This window comes from Podarcis melisellensis, assembly GCF_964234715.1.
Source record: "Podarcis melisellensis genome assembly, chromosome: W".
In the NCBI taxonomy this organism is placed as follows: Eukaryota; Metazoa; Chordata; class Lepidosauria; order Squamata; family Lacertidae; genus Podarcis; species Podarcis melisellensis.
Window position 1 is genome coordinate 9066239 of NC_138535.1, and position 23883 is coordinate 9090121.

Here is a 23883-nt window from a genome sequence, read left to right on the forward strand (position 1 = left end):
TCTCTGGGGTTTGGGGTTTACTTCCGGCGTCAGTGGTGCGCTCAGCGATGGCCCTCTTCATGGCAGGGAAAACCCATTTTGCGCGACCTTACATTCTTGGAATTCTTCCCCATCGTCGTAGCAATTCATTCATGGGCAGATCAATTTAAAGGTCGCAGGGTCTGCTTTTGGACGGACAATCAGGCAGTTGTGTCGGTTCTAAATAAGCAATCTTCCCGCTCGCCTAGAGTAGCGCCCCTTTCAAGGTATTTTGTCCTATCCTGCCTGCGGTTGAACTTATATGCCTCAGCTAAATTCATACCAGGTGTTGATAACAGTATCGCGGATGCTCTGTCTCGTTTCCAGATGGATCGCTTCCGCTTACTGGCGCCGGATGCGCAGCAGCTGCCGCAGCCATTTCCGGAGCACCTCTGGAGTATTGGCAACGTGAAGCCATAAAGGGAGTATTGTTATCAGTAGCACCGTCAACTCTGCGATCCTATAACAAGGCGTGGTTAGATTTCACATCATTTCGTCAAAAGAAAGGGTCTTTTAAACCAGGCAAGCCTCCGTCCATGGCGGAGGTTATAGAATACTTTGTGCGCCTCTGGGACCTAGGGCGGGCCCCCAAAACCTTGAATATTCACTCCGCTGCAATATCTTTCTTCTCCAAAGCTCTGTTCTCAGTCGACCCCTGTGCAAAGTTCATGGTACGGAGGATGCTGGAGGGATGGCGTAGGTCCCAGCCTCCAAGCTCTGACTGCAGAAGACCCATAACTTATGACATCCTTAGTCAAATACGTAAGAAGCTCAGGGTAATCTGTTGGTCCAGGTATGAGGCCAGGTTATTTTCCACGGCCTTTTCATTTGCTTTCTTTGGCGCTTTGCGCATAAGCGAGGTAGTCTGTGAGGACCAACCGGTCAAAAATAACAGGGGCCTCCTGTTGGAGGACGCCACTTTGTCCAGCTCCGAGGTAATCTTAAACATTCGCAGCTCTAAGACGGATCAGCTGGGGAGAGGGGCCCTAATCCGCCTACAGGCTACTCAGAAGGCCGGGCCTTGCCCATTGAAGGATGCTAGGAAGTTCCTGTGCGTAAGACCGAAAACTTGCGGTCCTTTCTTCATACGCGCAGATGGCTCCCGCCTGTCAAAACATCAGTTCACGAGGGTTATGTGCAAAGCTGTCGCCGCCATTGGGCTCCCCCCTGAGGAGTACGCCGCACACTCCTTTCGCATCGGGGCCGCAACCACTGCTGTGCACATGGGTTTACCGGCAGAGAGGATTATGGATATGGGGCGGTGGAAATCGAACACCTACAAGGGGTATATCCGCAAGACATACTAGCATTCCATCCTCCATCGGCCTCCACTGATCCGGTTCTCTTGCTCTCTTTAATTTTCAGGTGTCGCGACAGTGCGTTTGTGGATTATCGGCCACAGCATTGTCCACTGGGCAAGAGCACGTGCGGTTTCCAGGGGCTGGTGCGGTTTGCAACTGCCAAACAATGTTGAAGTTTCTTGGATGGCACGTCGCGGAATGCGATGGGAAGAATTCTTCCCTGCTATTACAAAAAGAATCGCCGCTGAAGGCCCACCGGAGGCGGTGGTCATACAACTGGGCGAGAACGACCTAGCTTATAGGAAAGGGGTTGATTTAATGTGGCATATAGTTAAGGACTTGGGGGAATTGCGGGCCTCCCATCCGAACCTGACTATAATCTGGTCATCCCTGCTCGAGAGGCGTGTGTGGAGGGATTCCAAAAACCCGAAGGCGGTGGTTAGAGCCAGGAGGCTCCTGGAGCGCTCGGTGGTGCGTAGAGTGGCAGCGATGGGTGGCTGGGTCATTGAGCACCTGGCCATCCGTTTCAGCGAGGAGGCCCTCTACCGCGGGGATGGCGTACACCTTTCTGATGCTGGTAGCGACATTTGGCTTGCCGACATTTTCGAGGGGATCAGGGATTGGTTACAGGTTTGAGGGTATTGGCGGCGAGCTCGGCTCGTGTGGCGGTTAGGCATTGGCAGGGGTATTGTTATGCAAATGAGATGGGGGGAGGAACGCCATCACCTCCCCCAAAATGCTGAAGGGTATTTCGTTAAAGGACTCCGGGGGGTGTCGCCTCGTCCAAAACCTACGGAGGCTAGGGCCTAAAGCGCGCTCCCGAGCGGTAACCCCTCGGGGAGCGCCCAGGGATGTGCATATCGGGGGCTCCCCCTGTTGGTGCTTAACCCTTCCCGGTTATACCGGTTAGTCTGATAGGGCCAATGCCTAAAGCCAATACTGCTCTTACCTGTAATCAATAAAGTTGTGGCCATTTTTCGCCCATTAACCTAAATTCCGTGTCCTGTGTATTTATTCCATTCAGTGGGAGGGGGCGGGAATAGACACGCAATGACAGTAGCCAGCACAGACTTAGAAAGCAAACACAAGAGAAATAGAAGTTGCTTCCCCAGCGCTTCCCCTCTTCACATACAGGAAACACAGCCATCACCACTTCTGGTGCAGTTTCCAAGATCCCATCCGCAGCCGCATATACAATAGTGAAGATGTAAGTGCTGACCCACAACACGTCCAAGACTGGAAAACAGAAATGTGGGTAAACTTGGGTTGTCGGGTTTTTTGCTTTTGTTTTTCTCAAGAGCCACTCATTATTACTATTACTATTATTATTATTATTATTATTATTATTATTATTATTATTATTTACACAGGAACATAGGGTTGTATGCAAGCGTGGTCCTACTCAGAGTAGGCCCACTGAAATAAATGAACCTGTGTAGAAGTCAGTTGGATGCATCCCACTGGAAGCTGCCTTATGTCAAGTCAGATCACTGGTCCATATAGCTCAATATTGTCTGGCAGGGATTTTCCAGGATTTCAGCCAGGAGACATTCACAGCCCCACCTGGAGATACTGGGGGACTGAGCTTGGGACCATCTGCATGCAAAGCAGATGCCCTTCCACTGAGTTATGCTGCTTTCCCCTCATGCTAGGAAGCTTCCCAATATCATGTCAGATCATTGATCCAGGTAACTGAGTGCTGCCTACAATAATTGGCAGCAGCACTCCAGGGTTTCAGTCTCTCCCAGCCCCACCTGGAGATGAACATGGGATTTCTAGAGTCAAAAGCATATGTCCATCCAATGAGCTATATACAAAGAGGGACAAAGAGGGATATCTTGGTGGTACAGCACCTGCTTTGCATGCAGAAAGCCCCAGGTTGAATCCCCAGCATTTCCAGGTATGGCTGGGAGGCACCCCAGCCTGAAATCCCAGACAGTTGCTGCCAGTTAGAGTAAGCAATACTAAACTTTGTGGATTAACAGTCTGACTTGGTATAATGCAGCTGGTCAGTTCCTTTATGTGTTCCTTAACACTGTGTACTGTGTGAAGACAGAAGGATCTAGGACACTGGAAACCTTCCCTACAGAGGGCTGCATCCAGCAAAGTTCTTCTCAAGTAGACACACTGAAGTTAATCTGCCTAATTTAGTCATCTCCATCAATTTCAAAGGGGCTGCTGTGAGTACAACAGTTTTGTTGCTGTATTAATCTTGGGGAACATGACATATAAAGAGCTTCAAGTTTCAATTACAAATATACGAATTAAAAATTTAACGTAACAGATGTGATAATATGCCCAAGAACTGCACTTTTTTTCAAAAGAAAGGAAGGCGTTATCAAATCTTTGCACTATAATTATGTAACTGTGCTGCATTAACAACCCTGACAACTAAATTACAGGAGATTAAATATTAATCCATACTGTAAATGGGATTGGTATAAAATACTACTTAGTATTTTGAGCAAAACACCTGCCAGATTTATTTTTCAACGACTAGTCAAAAACAAGCATCTCACATTCCACAATATGCCTGGATTTCATGGATGGGCAAATTCTAGGCACGTAAGTGAAACACTGTGATTACATGATCCATCTGTACTACTGTAATACCAACCGGTCAAAACGCCAAATTTTAGGAAACACAGTACCTTTGACAGGATTATCTGAATCATAGAATGGAGGACAGGGAATTGTTTTCTTCTCCTGCAGGTTCTGAAAAAATAGAAGAATGAGAGTGATTAGAATACCCTAAGTTTAATCATATGGGGGGTTTGTTTCTTCAAAGTATTCTGTTTACAATGCAACACTTCATATCACACATGCAATAATAAAACACAAACGCTCTGAATTTATACAAGAACTTTCAAAAAAATGTCCAAAGTGTTTCATCTGAAGCTACCATGGTTCAGTGATCTGATGACATGGTACATTTCACTCAGTACTGTCTGCTCTGTGGATGATGAACCTGAAGCCCTCCAGATGTTCTTGGACTACAACTCCCAGTATCCCCTGACCATTGGCCACGCTAGATGGAGCTGATGGGAGATGGAATACAACAGGGGTCAGCAAACCTTTTCAGCAAGGGGCCAGTCCACTGTCCCTCAGACCTTGTGGGGGGCCAGACTATATTTTTTTGGGGGGAATGAACAAATTCCTATGCCCCACAAATAACCCAGAGATGCATTTTAAATAAAAGCACACATTCTACTCATGTAAAAACACGCTGATCCCCGAACCGTCCGCAGGCCGGATTGAGAAGGCGATTGGGCCAGATCCAGCCCCCGGGCCTTAGTTTGCCTACCCATGGAATACAACAACAGCTGGAGGGCTATGAGTTCCCTATCCCTAATCTGCTCTCAATGGGAACAATGCTCCAAGATTTCAGGCACAGGCATTTTGCAGCCAAAGATCCCTCTAAGGAGAGATTGTTGGCAGTCAAATGTGGGCACTCTTAACCTCCCGCTTAATTATGGGCATGGTCCCAACTCACTTATATCAGAGATGAACATCATCATGGGAGAGGTGTTTCCAGCAATCCCATCCTTTGCCCTTGGAAGCCTTATAAGCTGCTGCTACAGGAGAGGGACTGTAAGCAACATCATAGGAGTGGTGCTTCTAGGACTAAGGTGAAACTATGATGCTTCCTTGTTTTTGCTATTGCATGCTGCATGGTGCTTAAGTCAATCAATCAAACCTTTATTGTATTAGCATACAGCCATAGCAAGATAAGACAAAAATGCTAGAGACAAGCAACCAAACAAAATTCAAAGCGATATTACTGGCGTTATGACATTTAAATTAACTAAATCTTTACATTATTGTCTTAGGGTAATTTAAATGGTGCTTAAGTAATCTTGTTATATTTATAGTACTGAAATGTGGGGTTTTGGTATGATATATTTTTGTTGTGCTGTGTTATTATGAAGGTTTTAGTAGTGTTCGTTCGAAATGCATTCCTGTTTCTTTGTTGTAAGCTGCTTTGAGCATGATTTTTTTGTAGAAGAGCAGCAAACAAATAAAATGAAAGAAAATTGATTAATCTTTGGCCCAGGGATCAAATGCAGTCCTCCAAGCCTCTGTTTTGTCCTCAGGGTTCACCTCAAGCCACACCCCTTACTAGCCCTCTTTCCCCCTTTGTGTTTTTGCCTGGCTAGGTGCACAGCCATGCATTCATAGCACATGGCTTATCGCTAAGAATCCTTAGAACCATAGTTTACCCCAACAGAACCACAGTTCCCATGATTCCTTGGGGAAGGGGGGAAAGAAATCATGTGTTTTAAATGTATGGTGCATATGCAGCCTTGTGCTGCTAAACTTCTTGATTGCCTAGATGGTGAATAGAGAGGAGTGTGAAGGCATGAAAAAACTAGCTTACTATACAAAATCAAAATTCTCATTCTACGTGACAGTGCCGGTGACTGAACCTGGGGACTAGTGCATGCAAAATGGATGCTCAAGCTCTAGACTACAGCCATTCCCAGACATGTACTTCTGCTACCCTTATGCTTAAGACTCCATCTTCTGAACTGTGAATAGGGAGAACAAAACAGGAAAGAACCAAGAGGGAGAAGCAGGAGGAGGCAGATCATTATAGGCCAAATAGAACAAAACAGACTTACAGGGAGATACTGGACCACTGTGCCATTCTGCTTGCCTACAGCCAGCTGCTTTCCTTTAGGACTCCAACACACTAAAGGGGGGGGGGGAGAGAGAAGCAAGCAGGCATCATTAAGCAGTTGCAAAGGAAATAGCAACAACAAAACCAACCAGTGCAATTTGGCAAATGGCTTAAATTGCCCTCACAAGTGTTATTCAAACACGACAATCTCAAATTTGGAATGCAATAGAATGTCCATTCAACATGAAGGTGCAGCCAACGATGGTCTCAGGAGAGCATACCCTAGAGTAGGAGAGGGGAAATGTTGGCCCTCTAGATGCTGCCAGGGGTGGGTGGTAGTTGGAGTTCAGCAACATTGGGAGGGCCAAAGGTTCCTGATGAGATACCCTTGTTTGCAATAGTCCATATGGTGCAATCAGGCTTACTTTGAGCTGTACCTCTAAAATATATGTAAATCGGAACTCCAATTCAGCTGATTTATAACAGGGATTTTTGCATCAGTCTAAAAGTCATGCTACTAACCTGATGTAACAGCCACTGAAGCAGGGAGAGTTGCATAGATCTTCACGGAATCTGCCACCTGCAGGACAGAGAGGCTTCCATCGGACAGACATGTTATAGTTCAGAACTTAACTGGTTAAATTCCCTGGTGTGTGTCACCTGCTGACGTCAGCTGTTAGAAGCTGGGAGGAGACAGAAGCTAAGGAGGAGCTTTTTCCCTGTACTTTCAGTTCCCCCTGTGACTCTGAGGGGAGAAGGATGTTCCCTCTGTGTATCTGAGAGGGAGACATGTTTGCAGCAATGGCTGCCAGCAGTGACGGACTTTGATGCTGTAATGTTTTAATAAAGAGCTGTAAATAGACGAATCTGTCTATGTGTGCTTACAAGGAGGAAGACTGCTTTACACGCTGTGTTCTACTCTGCTAAAAGCCGTGACTGAGAAGAGACAGCAGGAGTTATTGCGCAGCTTGGGAGGAAGCGTGCCGGACCGCTGTAAGTGATTGATTGGGATCGTAAAGCTGTCTGAAGTCGCGGCTCTATCGATCAAGGGCCAGATCGATCTATTCGCACAGGTTATGGAAGGTCAGACAACGCTCGTAAAGCAGTCGGTGTGAGCTCCAGGAATGTTTTGGAAGTCAGCGGTCTGCGGCTGAGGAGCGGAACGGGAGCTGACTGGGTGCCGGAGAGCAAGGATGATTAATTGCCTGCTTCCGAGAGGCAATGAGAGCTTCTGACACAGAGAGCTGGAGCTAAAAAGCAGCTAAGAGCTGGAGGCTGGGACGCAGCCGATAACGTTTCTCCACGGAAGGGAGAGCCAAGCAGCTGGTACGGAGTAAGTACAGCTTGAGGGGCCCCTTGGGAGAACGGGAGGAGAATGGCTGCTGCTCAGGCACAGGGCCATGAGAGCTTCAATATTCCCTTCGAAAGGCTCAATGGCTCCAATTGGGAAGACTGGAATAAGCGCATGTACTATTGGCTGGAGGGAAAGCAGCTGTGGGAATGCACGCAGGCTGATCCAGTCGTGGCCGGGCCTAATGCAACAGCCGCAGACGTGGAGAGAGCCACTGCAGCGGCAAAGAAAGACAAGAAGGCCATGTCCCATGTAGTGATGGCGCTTGAGGCGTCGCAGCTCCCTCATATAGACGGCTTACGTACCTGTCATCAGATTTGGTCTGCTCTGACTAGAATACATCAGAGGACCACAGCTGGGGCTAAGATTCATGTGATACGTTCTCTGTTTGAGAAGAAGCTGTCGCCAGGGGAACCGATAAGGGATCACATTGCCCAGGTGCTGACTATTTTCAGTAAGCTGCGTCAGCTCAATGTGCCCTTCCCTGATGAACTTAAGGCTTATACACTTTTAAGTTCATTGGACAGGAGTTATGAGAACTTGGTTCTAACGATGGAAACGATGCCTCCGCAAGATCTTACGATTGATTATATTAGCGGACGCTTGATTGACGAAGAATCAAAGCGGCAGAGGGCGGTGAAAGAGGGCAGGGCTGGCACAGGGAGCTCTGGGTGTAAGGGCGGAGCCAGGCCAGCTGAATGCACTGTCCAGGCTTTTTCCGTTCGTCGTTGTTACATCTGTAATTCAACAGAGCATTTACGTCGTAATTGCCCCCACCGGAGCAGAGAGCCGAGGCAGGATGTTTGCAAGGACACTTCTCATGGGAACCAGGCGGGTTTCCATGGCAACAGGCCTGGGAAGACAGGCAGGCGTGGAACTGAGCCAGGTGGTCGTGGTAAACAGCAGGGAGAAGAGTCTTATCAGGTTTCTGCGAGTATGGCAGTGTTCGAAGACGGCCGAGTGGAAAATTCCGAGATGGCCTTTGTAATTGACTCTGCAGCTAACCGCAACATGGTTCCAGAGACCCCTGCAGTCGAGAGGTGGAATTGCACGGCAGTTCCGAAGGGACAGACTATTAAGTTCGCGAATGGACAGAAAACTAGAGTTTCCAAGTGTACTAATGCCTATCTTTCTGTTTTACAGGAGACGGTGGATTTTTGTATTGTTCCAGAGGTTCATCATTGTTTGTTATCTGTGCCTTATTTGTTAAGTAAGGGGTTCAAGGTTTGTTTTGAAAATGATGTCTGCACAATCTCCAAAGGGGGGAGGTTACTGGCCAAAGTGCGGAAGGGACAGAATGATCTTTTCATTCTTAAAACGTCTCTTGGAGGTGAGGGGAAGGTTGAGAAAGCACAGACGTTGCGTGCTACAGTTCCCAACCAGCGTGCTACAATTCCCGCTCATAATGTTACATGTGCATGCGTATGGCATCAGAGAACAATTCATGGGTCGGTAGAGGACTTGCAGACTCTGCCCGAGGTTGCCAAGGGGTGTAGGATTCAAGATTGTCAAAGTGCCATTAATTGTGACACTTGCAAGCAAGCAAAGGTGAGAGGGTGCAGTTACCCAAAGGTGGAACGTGTAGCCACTAAACCTTTTGAGCTGGTACACATAGATTTGTCCGGTCCTGTCAAGGAACCAAGTCTAGGGGGGGGCAGGTTTCTGCTAACTTTTCTGGATGATTTCTCGCAGAATTCCTGGACTCACGGTCTCAAATCCAGGGAGGATGCAGCACAGCTGATCAAGAGCTGGATTGAGGGGGTGGAACAGAGGTTTTCCACCAGGGTTCAAGCGATCATCAGTGACAGAAATGCTAAGTACACTGGTTCTGCTTTGCAGAAGTTCTTTCACGAGAAAGGGATACGTCACACAGTTATTTCTCCCCAGCAAGGGGGGGTGGCAGAGCTGAGAAGTGGAGCTCTGGTTAAGGCTGCACAGGTGATGCTGAAAGAAGCCAGGTTACCTCCTGAGTTTTGGCTGGAGGCTACTAGGGCTGTGTCATTCACCTGGAATCGTGTCTACAACTCATTGGTAGGTGACACTCCGTTTTCTCTGTTAAGTGGCCGAAAACCCCAGGTTCACTTTTTGCGGACGTTTGGGACTCCTGCGCTTGTCTCTGTGCCTAAAGCTTTGCAAGGGCCAGATGGAGCCAAAGTCCAGAAAATGATCTTCTGTGGGTATGAGCCAGAAGCCCGTGCATGGCGATTTGCTTACCCTTCAGGTGATCAGAGTAAGGTGCTGATCAGTAAACACGCTGAGTTCTGTGAGGAGGATGTAAAGCCAAAGACTCCTGTCAGGCGTGATGTTCTATCAGAATGTCTCTCTGATCCAGAAGACAGTTCTGATGAGGCGGAAGAAGAGGCTGAGGCTGCTGATGACGACCAGGTCACTGACCAGGGTCAAGAGCAGGATGTGGCATCTCCACAAGCTGTTAAGAGACAGCCCAAGAGTGCGCCTAGTTCTCCTGTGAGTGTGATGGAGAGGATTCGAAGACGCTTTAAGTCAGAAGGGGAATCCCATGATGCAGAGGACACACCTGCTGATCAAAGTGAGTCAGAGGGAACACCTGAGTTTGTGCCTAGGAGGTCCAGTCGCACAACTAAAGGTATCCCACCAGAGAGGTACCAGGCCACAGGTGCGTGGGTAAGTTTCGCACAGTGCGGATCTGAGAGTTGTGAGGTGGTTCCACAAATGCCAAACAGGTTTGCCAAGGGAAGGCGCAAGGCATTGGGGAAGGCATTGATCTCACAAGGTGTTACTGAAGATGTTGCACAGGTATCACGCAGGGACACAAGGGGGGGTGTTGTAGTTCAGAACTTAACTGGTTAAATTCCCTGGTGTGTGTCACCTGCTGACGTCAGCTGTTAGAAGCTGGGAGGAGACAGAAGCTAAGGAGGAGCTTTTTCCCTGTACTTTCAGTTCCCCCTGTGACTCTGAGGGGAGAAGGATGTTCCCTCTGTGTATCTGAGAGGGAGACATGTTTGCAGCAATGGCTGCCAGCAGTGACGGACTTTGATGCTGTAATGTTTTAATAAAGAGCTGTAAATAGACGAATCTGTCTATGTGTGCTTACAAGGAGCAAGACTGCTTTACACGCTGTGTTCTACTCTGCTAAAAGCCGTGACTGAGAAGAGACAGCAGGAGTTATTGCGCAGCTTGGGAGGAAGCGTGCCGGACCGCTGTAAGTGATTGATTGGGATCGTAAAGCTGTCTGAAGTCGCGGCTCTATCGATCAAGGGCCAGATCGATCTATTCGCACAAGACAGACGGCCAGCATGGAGGCATTCACTGGGTTCCATTTCAGGTCAATGACCATCGCCCCAGCCATCTTCTGATAGGCAAAGGGGCGTTTTTGCTGCTTAGCCTATTAGAAGAAAATGGACGTTTGTTAGATTGTATCCATATGAGCAAAGACACCTGCCTTCAGTAGAGTCAAATCACTGGTCCACCAACCTCAGTATAATAATAATAATAATAATAATAATAATAATAATAATAATAATTTATTTATTTATACCGCGCCCAACAAAACACTAAAATACATACTCTATACCATACTCTCCAAGACCTGAAGGAAAGAGATGTTTTCACTAGCCTAAGCTCCTATCAGTGGTAGAGTTCAGAAGTAATGATGAGCTACAGATTATTGTAGGACTGGAGGACCTTTTTATACAGGGGCCACATTCCATTATGGACAACATTCCAGGGGGCACATATCAGTAGTGGGCATGGCTTGAGGCAAACACGCACAGAGTAATGGATATATACAGTGGGCTACATTCCAGCCATGCAAAAGTCAGAGCCTTTTACATGTGCTGCCCCCTGTATCTTCAGCCATGCAAGCAAGAGTCATTATCACAGTTCATGGACAACTTCCAGCCAGGAAAAAGCACTCAAGGAGAATGCTGAGCAAGGCTGGTGAGGAGTGTGGCCTGGGGAGAGCTTTGAGGGTCAGATAGAGAGGATACGAGTCACAGCGAACCTCAGCCTCACACACTTCATCCCCCCTGCCGGCACAGCCACAAGGAAGAGACTGGAATCTTCTGCTCCCTTTTTGATTAACTGCAGTTTACTATCGCACATTAATACTACACTGTGGTAGTGTTCCTCCCAATTTTTAATTAACTATGGTATAGCATTACATCTGAATCCTTAAGTGTGGTTATGCTTCATTAGGGCTTGCTAAAGCTCTCCAGTTTCAAAACTCATAGCAAAGCACACCCTGGAGTGAGGGTTGTGGGGGGGGGGGGTTCCAAGTTTGTTTTTAAACCATGCAACTTGCCTGATTCACAAAGGTGCGAACATCAAAAAAGCCAATGACGGACCTAGCTTCACTGGAGGCCATGCAGACAGAGAGTGTGAGGTTATCACAGCTGAGTGCCAAGTGATGCACAAAGAACTTGGTGGGAACGAAGAGACTCTGGACATTCTCAACTTTAAAAAAATGAAGAGGAGCACCAGGGAGGGGGGGGGACAATAAATTATTTAAAAGGTAGTTAGAGGCCTGAACTAATCCAATACTGCCCTATTTGTCTGTTAAGATCAGCTGGGGATGCCCTGCTTGTTATTTCAACCTGCTGGGCAGTAGAGCTGGGCGATATCTGGTTTTCAACATCGCAATATACCAATGTCTGAAATAAGAAGAAAGGAGCAAATAAGGTAGGAAGGAAGAAGCAGCCACATGTTGACTCCTGGATATATACTTCAAACTGGTTTTGGATGATACATTGCCCAGCCCTAGTGTTCTAATCTGGAGGGAGGGATGAGGCAGCCCACTTGCTTGGGTGAAGGTGCAGACAGACAGGCAAGCACCTTCTCAAGTTCCCTCTGCCAAGGCTGGCAGCTGGGCTGCAGAGGGAGGAATTGGGCCTCTCACTGTGGGTGAACATCAGACAGACTTGCAAGTGTCTTATCTTATATTTATTTACGGCTATTAGCCCATAAAATATGTACAAACATAAAAGCACAGAAGCATAAAAACCAATACATCGAACGACAGAAGAGGAACACCACGATGCAAGAGTGGGACATTGAGCAGTGACAAATAACAGCTTGGGGCCCGGAAAGATCCGAGGGACGGTTCACAGAGAAAGGAGAACTGGAGACGAGATCCGTCATGCACTCTCATCATAACTGTCCGATTAGTTTTTGTTGTTGTTGTTTTTTGGTGGTTTTTGCAAGTGTCACTCGAGAGTGAAATGTGCAGTGCTGGTGGCAGTCAAGGAGTGAGCAAGGATTCATGATATATTGCCAGGTGAAAAATTCTGAAACTGTTATCATGATCTGGACTTCAAACCAGTTTGGGGCAATGCTCTGATATATCGCCCAGCCCTACCGGGCAGGCACTGTTAATGCAAGACATTCTGAATGGCACCCTCATAGAATATAGAACTCCCTTGCAAATGGAATGTTTCACAATGTGAAAACCTTTATGGTTTACTCAAGCCTTTGGAATGTAATATACCTTCTTGCCAATGCCACTACTTTATGTGTTGTTAATGTTATTTATTGTTGTGCTGTATTTGTAAACTGCATAGCCCAGCCATGCTCCTGTTGGGAAGGTTAGGATATAAGCAAAGGAAAATAAATACAGAGATAGATAATAAACCCCTGATCCCAGCATTCTAAGACAACGCTAAGCTAGTGTAATGGGAATTGGGGTTGCTTGTGCGTAAATTCCAAACTGCTCCGAGCTGGCTACGTAGCTGGACCTTTTCCCGGTTTGACAGCCCTAAAAACGCGACTGTCTCAATCACTGACAGAATCCGTCAGTGGGCGTTTCCCTAACTTCCTCCAACATAAGAATTCCTTAACAGATAATCTCCTCCTCGCTTCTCTGCGCGGAAGCCTTCTGCGCAGAGTGGGTGTGCCAAGGGGTGGTCCTGCACTTTCCTCACTGACTTCACTGGAAGAGTCTCGGAGCCTCCCCTCCAAAGTACTCTCAGCCCCTCCTTTCTTCCTGGTGTCACCTTGGTTTCCTTCCCCAGCGGAAGCTCTCTCTCTCTCTCCTTGCTGGTTCCCTCTCCGGCATCATTAGGGAGCCTTGCCGCTCCACTCGGCTCCGATGTCAGTTCCCTGACATCCACCTCCCTCCCAGGGCCCTCCCCCTCCCCCGTCCGTTCTTTGGACAGTGACGCAGGGAACCCCTGGAAGGAGCTATCCCCTCCCTCTGATGATTCAAACACCGCTCTCCACCTGCTGCTGTTTCTTCCCGCTCCCCAATCTTCCCAGTCGGATTCCTCTCCTGCGGATAACTCCCCTTCCTCCTCTTCGGAGGCGGGAAATCCCACAAACTCTTCTTCATCATCCGTGGTACCAAATTGCTCCCCCCAGAACCTCTCTAGTGGTTTGGGCTTCCTAGGGAACCTGCGATGAAACTCCTCCTGCAGATACTCATCCCTAATCTCTTCTGCTGGAACCAGTGTGTTTTCCGATTCTGACTCCCCCTCCCAAGCCACCAAATATTCCACTCGCCTCCCCCTCCACATTGAATCGAGAATTTCAGCTGCATGACCACTGAGTTCCCTTTCCTCCATCTGTGGATGCAGGGGTGTTTCTCTTTGTTGACCCAGAAATTCTCTTCCCTCCCTGAACGGTGAGAGTAAAGACCTGTGGAACACCGGGTGCAGTTTCATGTTGGAGGGCAATTTGAGCCTGAAGGTCACAGGATTCACCTGTTGTGTTACCTCGAAAGGTCCCAATCGCCTTGGCCGTAGTTTCTTACAACCCCCTTTGAACGGTAACCCTTTGGTAGACAACCACACCTGGTCCCCCACTCTTATAGTCTCCCCTTCTCTGCGGTGCTTGTCCGCCTGCCTCGTGTACTCTTCCTTTGCCCTTTCCAGGTTAATCTTAAGCTGTTGGTGTAAAGCCTCCATTTCTTCCACAAATTGTTCGGCTGCCGGCACACTCCACCTCCCCTCCACCTCCCCGGGAAAGGCTCTGGGGTGACACCCGTAATTGGCCATGAATGGACTCATCCCCGTGGACACATGTTCCGCGTTATTGTATGCAAACTCAGCCAACGCTAATTTGTCCACCCAATCGTTCTCCCTCTCCTTGACGTAGCAGCGTAAGTACTGTTGAAGTATGCTATTAGCTCTTTCTGCTTGTCCGTTAGTCTCTGGGTGTCTGGCCGTCGAGAAGCTCACCTCGACGTCCAGCAGGCTCATCAGCTTCCTCCAGAATCTGGAAGTAAATTGCCGGCCTCTGTCGGATAAAACCCTCAAGGGGGCGCCATGCAACCTGAAAACATGCTCTACAAACAGCTTAGCTGTTTCTTCTGCCGTCACGGCATGCGAGCAAGCAATAAAATGGCACATTTTGGTCATCAAGTTAGCTACCACCATCACTGCCATTTTCCCCCTGACTTTGGGTAAATCGGTCATAAAATCAATTGATACCACCTCCCATGGTTTCTCTGGTGTGGGTAAAGGCTCCAGTAACCCCGCGGGTGCGGCCCTCTCCCCTTTAACTCGCTGGCAACGTTCGCAACCCCGTACGTACTCCCTCACATCATCCCTCACCCTTGGCCACCAGAACTGTCTGGTGACAAGTAGCATTGTTTTGTGTTGACCAAAATGTCCCGCTGTGGGGTTGTCATGAAGCTGTTTCAGTATTCTTCCCCTCAAGTCCCCCTCCGGTATGTACAACGCACCCTTATAGTACAAAGCCCCCTCCTTTACCTCAACCCCCCCCCCCCCGGTTTTCTTCTGCATTTCAGATCTCCCTGATCTTGGTTTGGGCGTACTGGTCCTCCCTCGTCAACCCGGCTAGTTCTTGTCTCCCTACCAACACTCCCCCACACACCCATCGGTCCTCGGGTATGACATGACGTACTTCCGGCACTCCCTCCCCTTCCAAGTACTCTGGTTTGCGGGAGAGAGCATCTGCTCTGACGTTTTCCTTCCCAGGCACGTACCTAATCTCAAAGTAAAACTTGGAAAACTCCTGTGCCCACCGCACCTGTCTTTGGTTCAGGACTCACGCAGTTCTCCAATACTCCAGGTTCTTATGGTCCGTGCACACCTGGATCTTGTGCTGTGCCCCTATTAGAAAATGTCTCCGGCATCGAAAAGCCTCATGAATCGCCAGTAGTTCCCGATCATACACCGTGTAGTTTTGTTCTGACTCGTTTAGCTTCCTTGAGAAAAAGGTGCACGGCTTCCACACCTCCCCCATCTCCCGGCTGAAGCAATATCGCCCCCACCGCTCTGTCTGACGCGTCCGTCTCCAGCCGCATCGGCTTCTGCAGGTCCACGTGTAGGAGTTGCTCTTCCGATGCGAAAGCCCTCTTTAGTTTTTCAAAGGACCGCTGGGCCTCTTCCGTCCATTCAAACTTCTTCTTACTGCTGAGACAATCAGTTATGGGTGCCGTCAAATGGGCGAAGTTCTTGATGAACTTCCTATAGAAGTTTCCAAACCCCAAGAACCTCTGCACGTCTTTCCGGTTCTTGGGAGACTTCCACTCCAGCACTGCCTGCACCTTGCCTGGGTCCATGGCTAAGCCTTTGTCCGACAACCTGTAACCCAGGAACTCCACCTCTCGCGCGTGGAATTGGCACTTCTCCAGCTTGACCCACAGCTGGTGCTCCTGCAGTCTTTTCAGCACCTCCCTGACGTCTTTTACATGCTGCTCTTCGTTCTCCGAGTAGATTAGCACGTCGTCCAAGAAAGCCACGCAATTCTTGTACAGCAGGGACCCTAGCACGTGGTGCATGAAAGCTTGAAACGTGCTTGAGCCGGATTGTAATCCGAAGGGCATAACTAAGTACTCAAAGGCCCCCAGAGGAGTGAACATGGTGGTTTTCCATTCATCCCCCTCCCTCATCCTTATCAAATTGTACGCCCCCCGAAGGTCCAGTTTGGTAAAAATCTTCCCCTTCCGTACCCTGGTCAAAATGTCATCAATTCTGGGCATTGGGAAGGTCACTGGTTCCGACATCCTGTTGACCCCCCTATAATCTACGATGAGCCTGAGCTCCTTGGAGTCTCGCTTGTCCACAAAGAACACTGGACTACCCCCCACCGCCCTAGATTCCCGTATGAAACCTCTCTTCAGGTTCTTGTCAATAAACTTCCGCAATTCCTGCATCTCCCTACCTGACATGGCGTACAGCTTACCCACTGGCAGCTGAGCCTCTGGGAGCAGGTTGATCTGACAGTCAAAGGGCCTGTGAGGGGGTAGCCTATCCGCCTCCTTCTCGCTGAAGACTTCTTCCAAGTCGGTGTACTGAGGTGGTACCTTCCCCTTTTCCCCTACCGCCATCCCTGCCACCCTGGCTACTGCCATCCTCAGGTTTCCCCCCCGTGGCAGTGCTCTACGCAGTGAGCCGACCCAAAGGTGACTGTCCGCTGGTGCCACCCTACTACTGGGTCGTGCAGTGCTAGCCAACTCATTCCCAGTATGATAGGTGGTCCTGCTAATGTGGTTATGTGAAATGCAATTGTCTCTGTGTGTCTGGAGACTGTCATTTTCATGGGCGGGGTCTGGTGGGTAACTTCCCCCGCCCCCAAGAGTTCTCTCCCATCAATAGTTGTTACTTGCAAGGGATGTTCTAGAGGCACCACATTGAGCTGGTGTTCCAGCGCAAAGTCCTTGCTAAAGAAGTTGCAGGAACTGCCTGAATCCAGCAGCGCCTTCACTTTGATTGGGTGTCCGTTGGGGAGTTCTAGCACCACCTCTATAGCTATTGCTGCTCGGGGAGGGTCTGGTTTGGGCACTTCTACTGGTTGCTCGCCTGGCTGCTGTGCCCGTTTTCCTGCAGCCAAGCATTGCCGTTTCCCTGCTCCTTCTCTCTTTCCTCCTCACTCCCAACTGCCCCCACCATTCCTTGCCACACCTTTTTCTGAGGGCAGACTCTGGCAAAATGTCCCGGCTGCTGGCAGAGGAAACACTTCTTATTTGCTTTCCCCTCCTTCTTACGGACCTCGCTGGAGTTTGAAACCCCGCGCACGCGCGCTCCTCCAATCTCCATTGGTTCCTCGGGAGGCGCAGTTGGCGCCGGCACGTCTGGAATGCGGTTGTCATACCAACGCTCTGCTCTCCCTTCCCGCCTTTCCAGAGCGCGCGTCTCTTGCCTCACTCCCACAGCAAGCGCCAACTTTATTTTTTTAAAAAAATTTTATTGAGTTTTCACATTTTATACAGAGACACACACAAAACACAAAAAACACCACAACAAAAACACATATATGATTTTAAATCCTTACTTTCTTAACCCTCTTTCCTCGACTTCCCCCCACCCACCCCCATACATCCCAATTTCCATATTTCTATCAACAAGTTCTTGTCCCTCTCCTTAACCTATTCTTATTATATTTTAAAACTTAAATCTTTTTGTTGGGCCAAATTTTGTTATCCCATTCTCTTATATACATTAGATCCTTGTTCTAAGATCGGCCTAAGTTTTTATGCCATAAATTTCCCCTTTTTTATATTAAAATATCAATCAAATCAAAACACAAAAATCATAAATTTTTAAAAATTCTGCTTTCCCCCTCCCACCCTGCCCCGGTTTCTGTCCCTTCCCAAATAGAATGTCCAACCCATACAACTCCTAGCCCGGATTCCTCACATCAGAGGCCATTAAGTCTCTGTCAGTCTCTCTCTGTATATTTTGTTGGTAGTCCTTTTTGTTGGTCTTCAGGTCTCGAGGAATATCTATCCCAATTGCCTCATTTTCTCTCACTCCAAACCTATTTGAGAAAACTTGCTGCCAAAGCTCTGCCGAAGATCCCCCGTATTCAAAGTCATAGAAGTCAGAAAAGTCAGAAAGGAGGAGGAAGTCCCAGTTATATTTCTTTACTCTTTTAACTTCCGTTATTCCAAAGTTTCCAGGGATTTCCTCCTTTGCTCCTTTAATCCTTCTCATCTTTCCCCAATTTGTAATCCAAGAGGTTTCTTCTTTATTTCCTGACCACGTGGGTTTCTGGTTAATATTTCCTGTCTGTCCTTTTTCCTCTCCTTCCTCTTTTTCCTCCAATTCCAGTGATGTCTTTTCAGGTTCGACTGCAGAATCTTTCACAGCCAAGTCCTTTGTTCCATCAGCAGGATTGCTTGTTTTAGAGATCAAGGTCGTAAGTTGTTTGTCCATAGCCATAGCCTGCTCTTGTAAGGTTCCCACGAGAAAAAAGGCTCTTTCTATTTCTGCCAGTAATTTTCCTTCTGCAGCCATTGTAGTGTCACAGATTCCCCCTAGGGGGATTCTAGTTTCAAAGTTCTTTACCAACAGTCCTAGACTTTGTTATTTACTTTGTTTCCAACCACTTCTGATTGAATGTATCAGCTTTAATTCAGAGAGATACAAAATAATACAGTTCTTATCTTTATCCGTCCGTTTGACAGCTCATTTGACAGCTGTCAAACTTCAGTTCTGTTGCGCTAGGATCATACACGGGACACTCCCGGGTCGGGGGGGGGGGGGTAAACAAAGGTTTTCAAAGTTCCTTTCTCCTCAGCATAGAAAAAAAAAACTTGTTCTTTCAAATTCATGGAATATCTTTTTAATCTCATAAAACACAGTTTTTCCAATCTTAGTTTTTCGTTCCTTGCTTCCAATTATCTGTATGAAGGGGGCGTGCGGACTTCCCTTTAGCACATCCCCCCCGGTCGTTCCGATTTAAAGGTGTAAATTTTTAAAATCCAAATTTCCTTCTACTCACGGGGTCTTTGTTTCCAGTCCAAATTTCGGGAAGAAAGTTGACGCTCTCCGGCAATGGCTTGCGGCTTCACTCCACTGAAGTAGCGGTCTACTCCCAGCACCACGCCGCTCCTCGTACCCTCTCGTAGCCTTTAAAAAGGCTCTTCGATTGTCGAGGAGGGCGCTTAAGGTGCCCACCGAGTCACCAAGTCCACAGGTATCCGCACCTGTGGTTTCTAAGGGTCCCCGCGTCGCCGGCACGGTAAGACCTGTCTTCAGCGGAGCCGATTCCCTCCGGAGCTCGGAGGGAATCCGCCATTAACCGATCGCGTCAACCCGGAAGTCCAGCAAGCGCCAACTTGGTCAGCTGGTCCATCGATTCCGGACGGGGAGAGCGGGAAAGTTCATCTCTCACCCAAGGGGATAAGCCTTCCTCAAATAACATTTGTACTGGTTCAGAACTCAGTTCCCACCCAAGTTTATGGATCAACATCGCAAATCGCGACCAGTACTCTCTCACTGACTGGTTCCCTTGTTTGCACCCCATCAGTTCTTGGCGAGTTACGCTTAGCTCCACATCACTCAAGAACATGTGATCCATGGCGCTAAAAAACTTTCTCAAATCCTTCAAAGCAGCATTCTCAGTCGCCATTAAGGGTCTGACCCAATCTCTGGCCCTCCCTTCCAGATGCCCCACCACAAAAGCGACTCTCCCCCCATCGTCTACAAAGTCATCATACTGCAGGTCCAGTGCATACTGCACTTCGGTCTTAAATGCGTTATAATCTCTGGGGTTGCCCCCAAACTTCTGCACTAGTCCTGGTACCTTCCTGGCGATGGGGGTGGGCTTCCCTTGGGCATCTTGAGTCCGCCTTTCATCCAGCCGCGCCGCTAGTATAGCCAGTTGCTGTTCCAAATCTCTGTTTCTCTCCTCCAGAGTTGGTCCTCCTCTGGCCCCCTCTCCGGCGCCGGCTCCTCCTGTTTGACTCATGATGCTGCCTCTGCTGCTCCGCGCACAAGCAACTTAGGGGGACTGACAGATTGCTGTAATGGGAATTGGGGTTGCTTGTGCATAAATTCCAAACTGCTCCGAGCTGGCTACGCAGCAGGACCTTTTCCTGGTTTGACAGCCCTAAAAACGCGACTTTCTCAATCACTGGCAGAATCCGTCAGTGGGCGTTTCCTAAACTTCCTCCAACATAAGAATTCCTTAACAGATAATCTCCTCCTCGCTTCTCTGCGCGGAAGCCTTCTGCGCAGAGTGGGTGTGCCAAGGGGTGGTCCTGCACTTTCCTCACTGACTTCACTGGAAGAGTCTCGGAGCCTCCCCTCCAAAGTACTCTCAGCCCCTCCTTTCTTCCTGGTGTCACCTTGGTTTCCTTCCCCAGCGGAAGCTCTCTCTCTCTCCTTGCTGGTTCCCTCTCCGGCATCATTAGGGAGCCTTGCCGCTCCACTCGGCTCCAATGTCAGTTCCCTGACAGCTAGGAACTACACACTCTCCCCTTTTGTGATTCCCAGCAACTGGTATTCACAGTGATTCACACACATTGTCTCAGTAAGCATTACAACGACTGTAGATGGTTGGCCAATGCTATTTCCCCTGCACCAGTTTGGCAGGTTAGAAAATGCAGGCTTACTTAGGGCAACCAAGTTAATGAATGAGGCAACAGTTGAATGCAGACTTCCAGATGTTTAGCTGTCCCTTACCCACTATGCTACATGAGCCCAAGTAGGTAAAAAAAAAAAAAACCCAGAGGAATCATGGTGGGGGATGGGGAACATATAAATTAAAAGCATATGCACATGATCTTGTAGTAACAGTGGAGGACCCTAAGAACTCTCTGCCGAAAGTCTTAGAAAAAATACAGAACTTTGGGCAGGTGGCAGGTTTTAAGTTGAACAAAAATAAGACAAAGCTGATAGTGAAAAATGTACCAGAAAAGGGGGGGGGGGGATTACAGCAAAATATAGAAACAGAGGTTCATAAAAAAGTTAAATATTTAGGAGTTTGGTTGACAACCAAAAATATTAACATGCTTAAAGATAATTATGAAAAAAATGGAATGAAATAAAAAGGAATCTAGAAGTATGGGGAAGAATGAATTTATCACTGTTAGGAAGTGATAAACATGAAGTGATGAATATAAACATATTGCCAAAAATGTTATTTTTATTCCAGTCAGTACGGGTTATAGGTAATGCAGCATGCTTCAAGAAATGACAAATGGATATTACAAAATTCATCTGGAAAGGGAAAAACCAATAATAAAACATAAATTACTTACAGACAGTAAAGATAGAGGTGGTTTCCCCCTTCCAGATCTTAAAAGTACAAAGGTACAAAGGAAAGGTACAAAGATGTATTAGAACAGAAGACTCCATGGTGGTTGTCTCCAATGGAAGTAACATCAATTAAAAAAATAAATAGGAGAGGAAAATGGCTTACAAATAGAGATCTATTAATAGAAACAGAAGGGAAATTAAAAATGAAAGAATTTGAAGAGATCAGAGAACATGTTAATGACTGGTTACAATATTTTCAAGTAAATGAGGTCTTCAAAGAAGATAAAAAGAAAGGATTTAATTATAATTTATCTAGATTTCAAAGAGAAATTGTAGAGGATAATACCAAATTATTGAAGAAGATGTATAATTTATTATTAAAATGGGAAACCAAAGATGAAGAGGTTAAATGTGTAATGATTAAACGGGCACAAAATGTAGGATATAACTTACAAATGAAAGACTGGGAAAAATTATGGAAAGTTGATTTAAAATTCACCGCATATACAACTTTGAAAGAGAATTATATGAAAATGATGTACCGATGGTATTTAACTCCTGTCAAACTGGCAAAAATGTATAGAACAAGTGCTAATAAGTGCTGGAAGTGTAAAGAGAAAGAAGGTACGCTTTACCACATGTGGTGGACTTGTAAAGTAATTAAAAGTTATTGGCAAATTGTAATGGTTCTAGGGGTTGCTCGTGCGTAAGTTGTCGCCACACCTGGCTGGGTTGCCAAAGTGAACCTTTTCTGTCCAGACAGCCACTCACCCGTGGCTGACTCAATCGCTGGCAGAATCCGTCAGTGGGCGTTTCTTAAACTTCTCCCAGCAAAGAAGCTCTTTGACGCCTAGTCTCCTCCTACTCTCTCTGCGCGAAAGCCTTCTGCGCAAGGAGGGCATAGGCAGCGGAGGACCCCTACTCTCCCCGCTGGTCCCTGGCAAGGAGTCATGGGACCGCCTCACCGCTTACCCCATCTGCCCCCCTTCTCCACTGGTGCTACGCTGATTCTCTTCCCCAGAAGATGGGCTGCTTCTCCCGATCCCTGGACGCTCTCTGTAATCCCTCTGGCTTTTGCTCTCTCCCTCCGGCACTGATGGCAGTTCCCTGACATCCACCTCCTCCTCAGGACCCCCCACACCCCTGGCGCGATCTTCCGATACATCCTCCTCTCTCTCCTCGACCGACGATGCGGGGAATCCCCTGAAAGAACTGTCATCATTTTCTGAGGATTCGAAACCAGCCTCCCATCCGCTCGGATCTCTTCCAGCTGGTTGAATCTCCCAGTCTGATTCTTCTCCCTCGGACACCTCCCCTCCCTCCTCTTCGGAGGCAGGAAAACCCACAAAGTCCCTTTCGTCGTGTGTGGGTCCAAATTCTTCCTCCCAGAATCTAGCTAATGGTTTGGGCTTACCCGGGAACAAACCATGAAACTCTTCCACCAGATACCCGTCAGTGATTGATTCTGCAGGGACCCAAGTGTTTTAAGACCTAGGTTCCCCCTCCCAGGCTACCAAGTACTCTACCTGGCGACCTCGCCACCTCGAATCGAGTATTTCTGTAGCTTTGTTACAGTGTTCCCTCTCCTCTACCCGCGGGTGGGTGGTAACCCCTCCCTCCCATCCCGGGAATTCCCGCCCCTCCCTGTAATGTGAAAGTAGGGACCTATGGAACACAGGATGTATCTTCATGCCGTCAGGCAACTTGAGTTTAAATGCCACTGGGTTAACCTGCTGTATCACCTCAAAAGGCCCCAGCCGCCTAGGCTGCAACTTCTTGCACCCTCCCTTTAGGGGCAACCCTTGGGATGACAACCACACCCGGTCTCCCACCCGTATGGCCTCCCCCTCCCGACGGTGCCTGTCTGCCTGCCTCTTGTAAACTTCCTTGGCCCGCTCCAAGATCAGCCTAAGTTGCTGGTGTAAGGCCTCCATTTCCTCCACAAATTGCTCAGCCGCCGGTACACTCCATCCTTCCTCCCCCCACCCCGGGAAGGCCCTGGGGTGACACCCGTAATTGGCCATGAAAGGGCTCATTCCCGTGGACACATGTTCAGCGTTATTGTACGCAAATTCAGCCAAAGCTAATTTCTCTACCCAATCGTTCTGCCTCTCGCTGACATAGCAGCGTAGGTACTGCTGGAGTATACCGTTCGCTCTTTCGGCCTGTCCGTTGGTTTCTGGGTGCCTCGCCGTCGAGAAGCTCACCTCGACCTGTAGCAAGCTCATGAGACTCCGCCAGAACCGGGAGGTAAATTGTTTCCCGCGATCCGAGATTACCCTCAATGGGGTCCCATGCAGTCTAAAAATGTGGTCCACAAACAGCCTGGCTGTCTCCTCTGCCAATACTTCATGCGAGCAAGCTACGAAATGGCACATTTTAGTCAGTAGATCGACCACTACCATGACCGCTGTCTTTCCCCTTGACTTGGGCAGATCTGTCATAAAATCAATGGACACCACCTCCCAGGGCCTTTCCAGTGTAGGTAAGGGTTCCAGTAGCCCCGTGGGGACAGCCCTTTCCCCCTTTGCCCTCTGGCATTGGTCGCATTCTCGTACATATTCTCGTACGTCTTCCCTCACCTTTGGCCACCAGAACTCCCTGGTGACAAGTAGCATGGTCTTGTGCTGTCCAAAGTGCCCAGCTGTTGGGTTGTCATGGAGCTGT

General features: G+C 48.2%; 1 protein-coding gene and 1 long non-coding RNA gene across 2 annotated transcripts in view; one reads left to right on the forward strand and one right to left on the reverse strand.

Annotated features, from left to right (window-relative positions):
- LOC309361212 (nuclear pore complex protein Nup214-like) overlaps positions 1-6547 on the reverse strand; it is a gene marked incomplete at its 3' end in the record, with an annotated part of 50473 nt that extends 43926 nt beyond the window's left edge. The window contains exons 1-4 of the mRNA XM_081896144.1: positions 6463-6547; positions 5942-6012; positions 3971-4034; positions 2452-2555 (exon numbers count right to left, since the gene is read on the reverse strand). Of these exons, the coding sequence (XP_081752270.1) occupies positions 2452-2466 (15 nt within the window). The 5' untranslated portion in view covers positions 2467-2555; positions 3971-4034; positions 5942-6012; positions 6463-6547. The remainder of the gene's footprint in view (positions 1-2451; positions 2556-3970; positions 4035-5941; positions 6013-6462) is intronic.
- Positions 1-23883, forward strand: part of LOC309361168 — a 510060-nt gene that overhangs the window by 55401 nt on the left and 430776 nt on the right. The window lies entirely within an intron of this gene.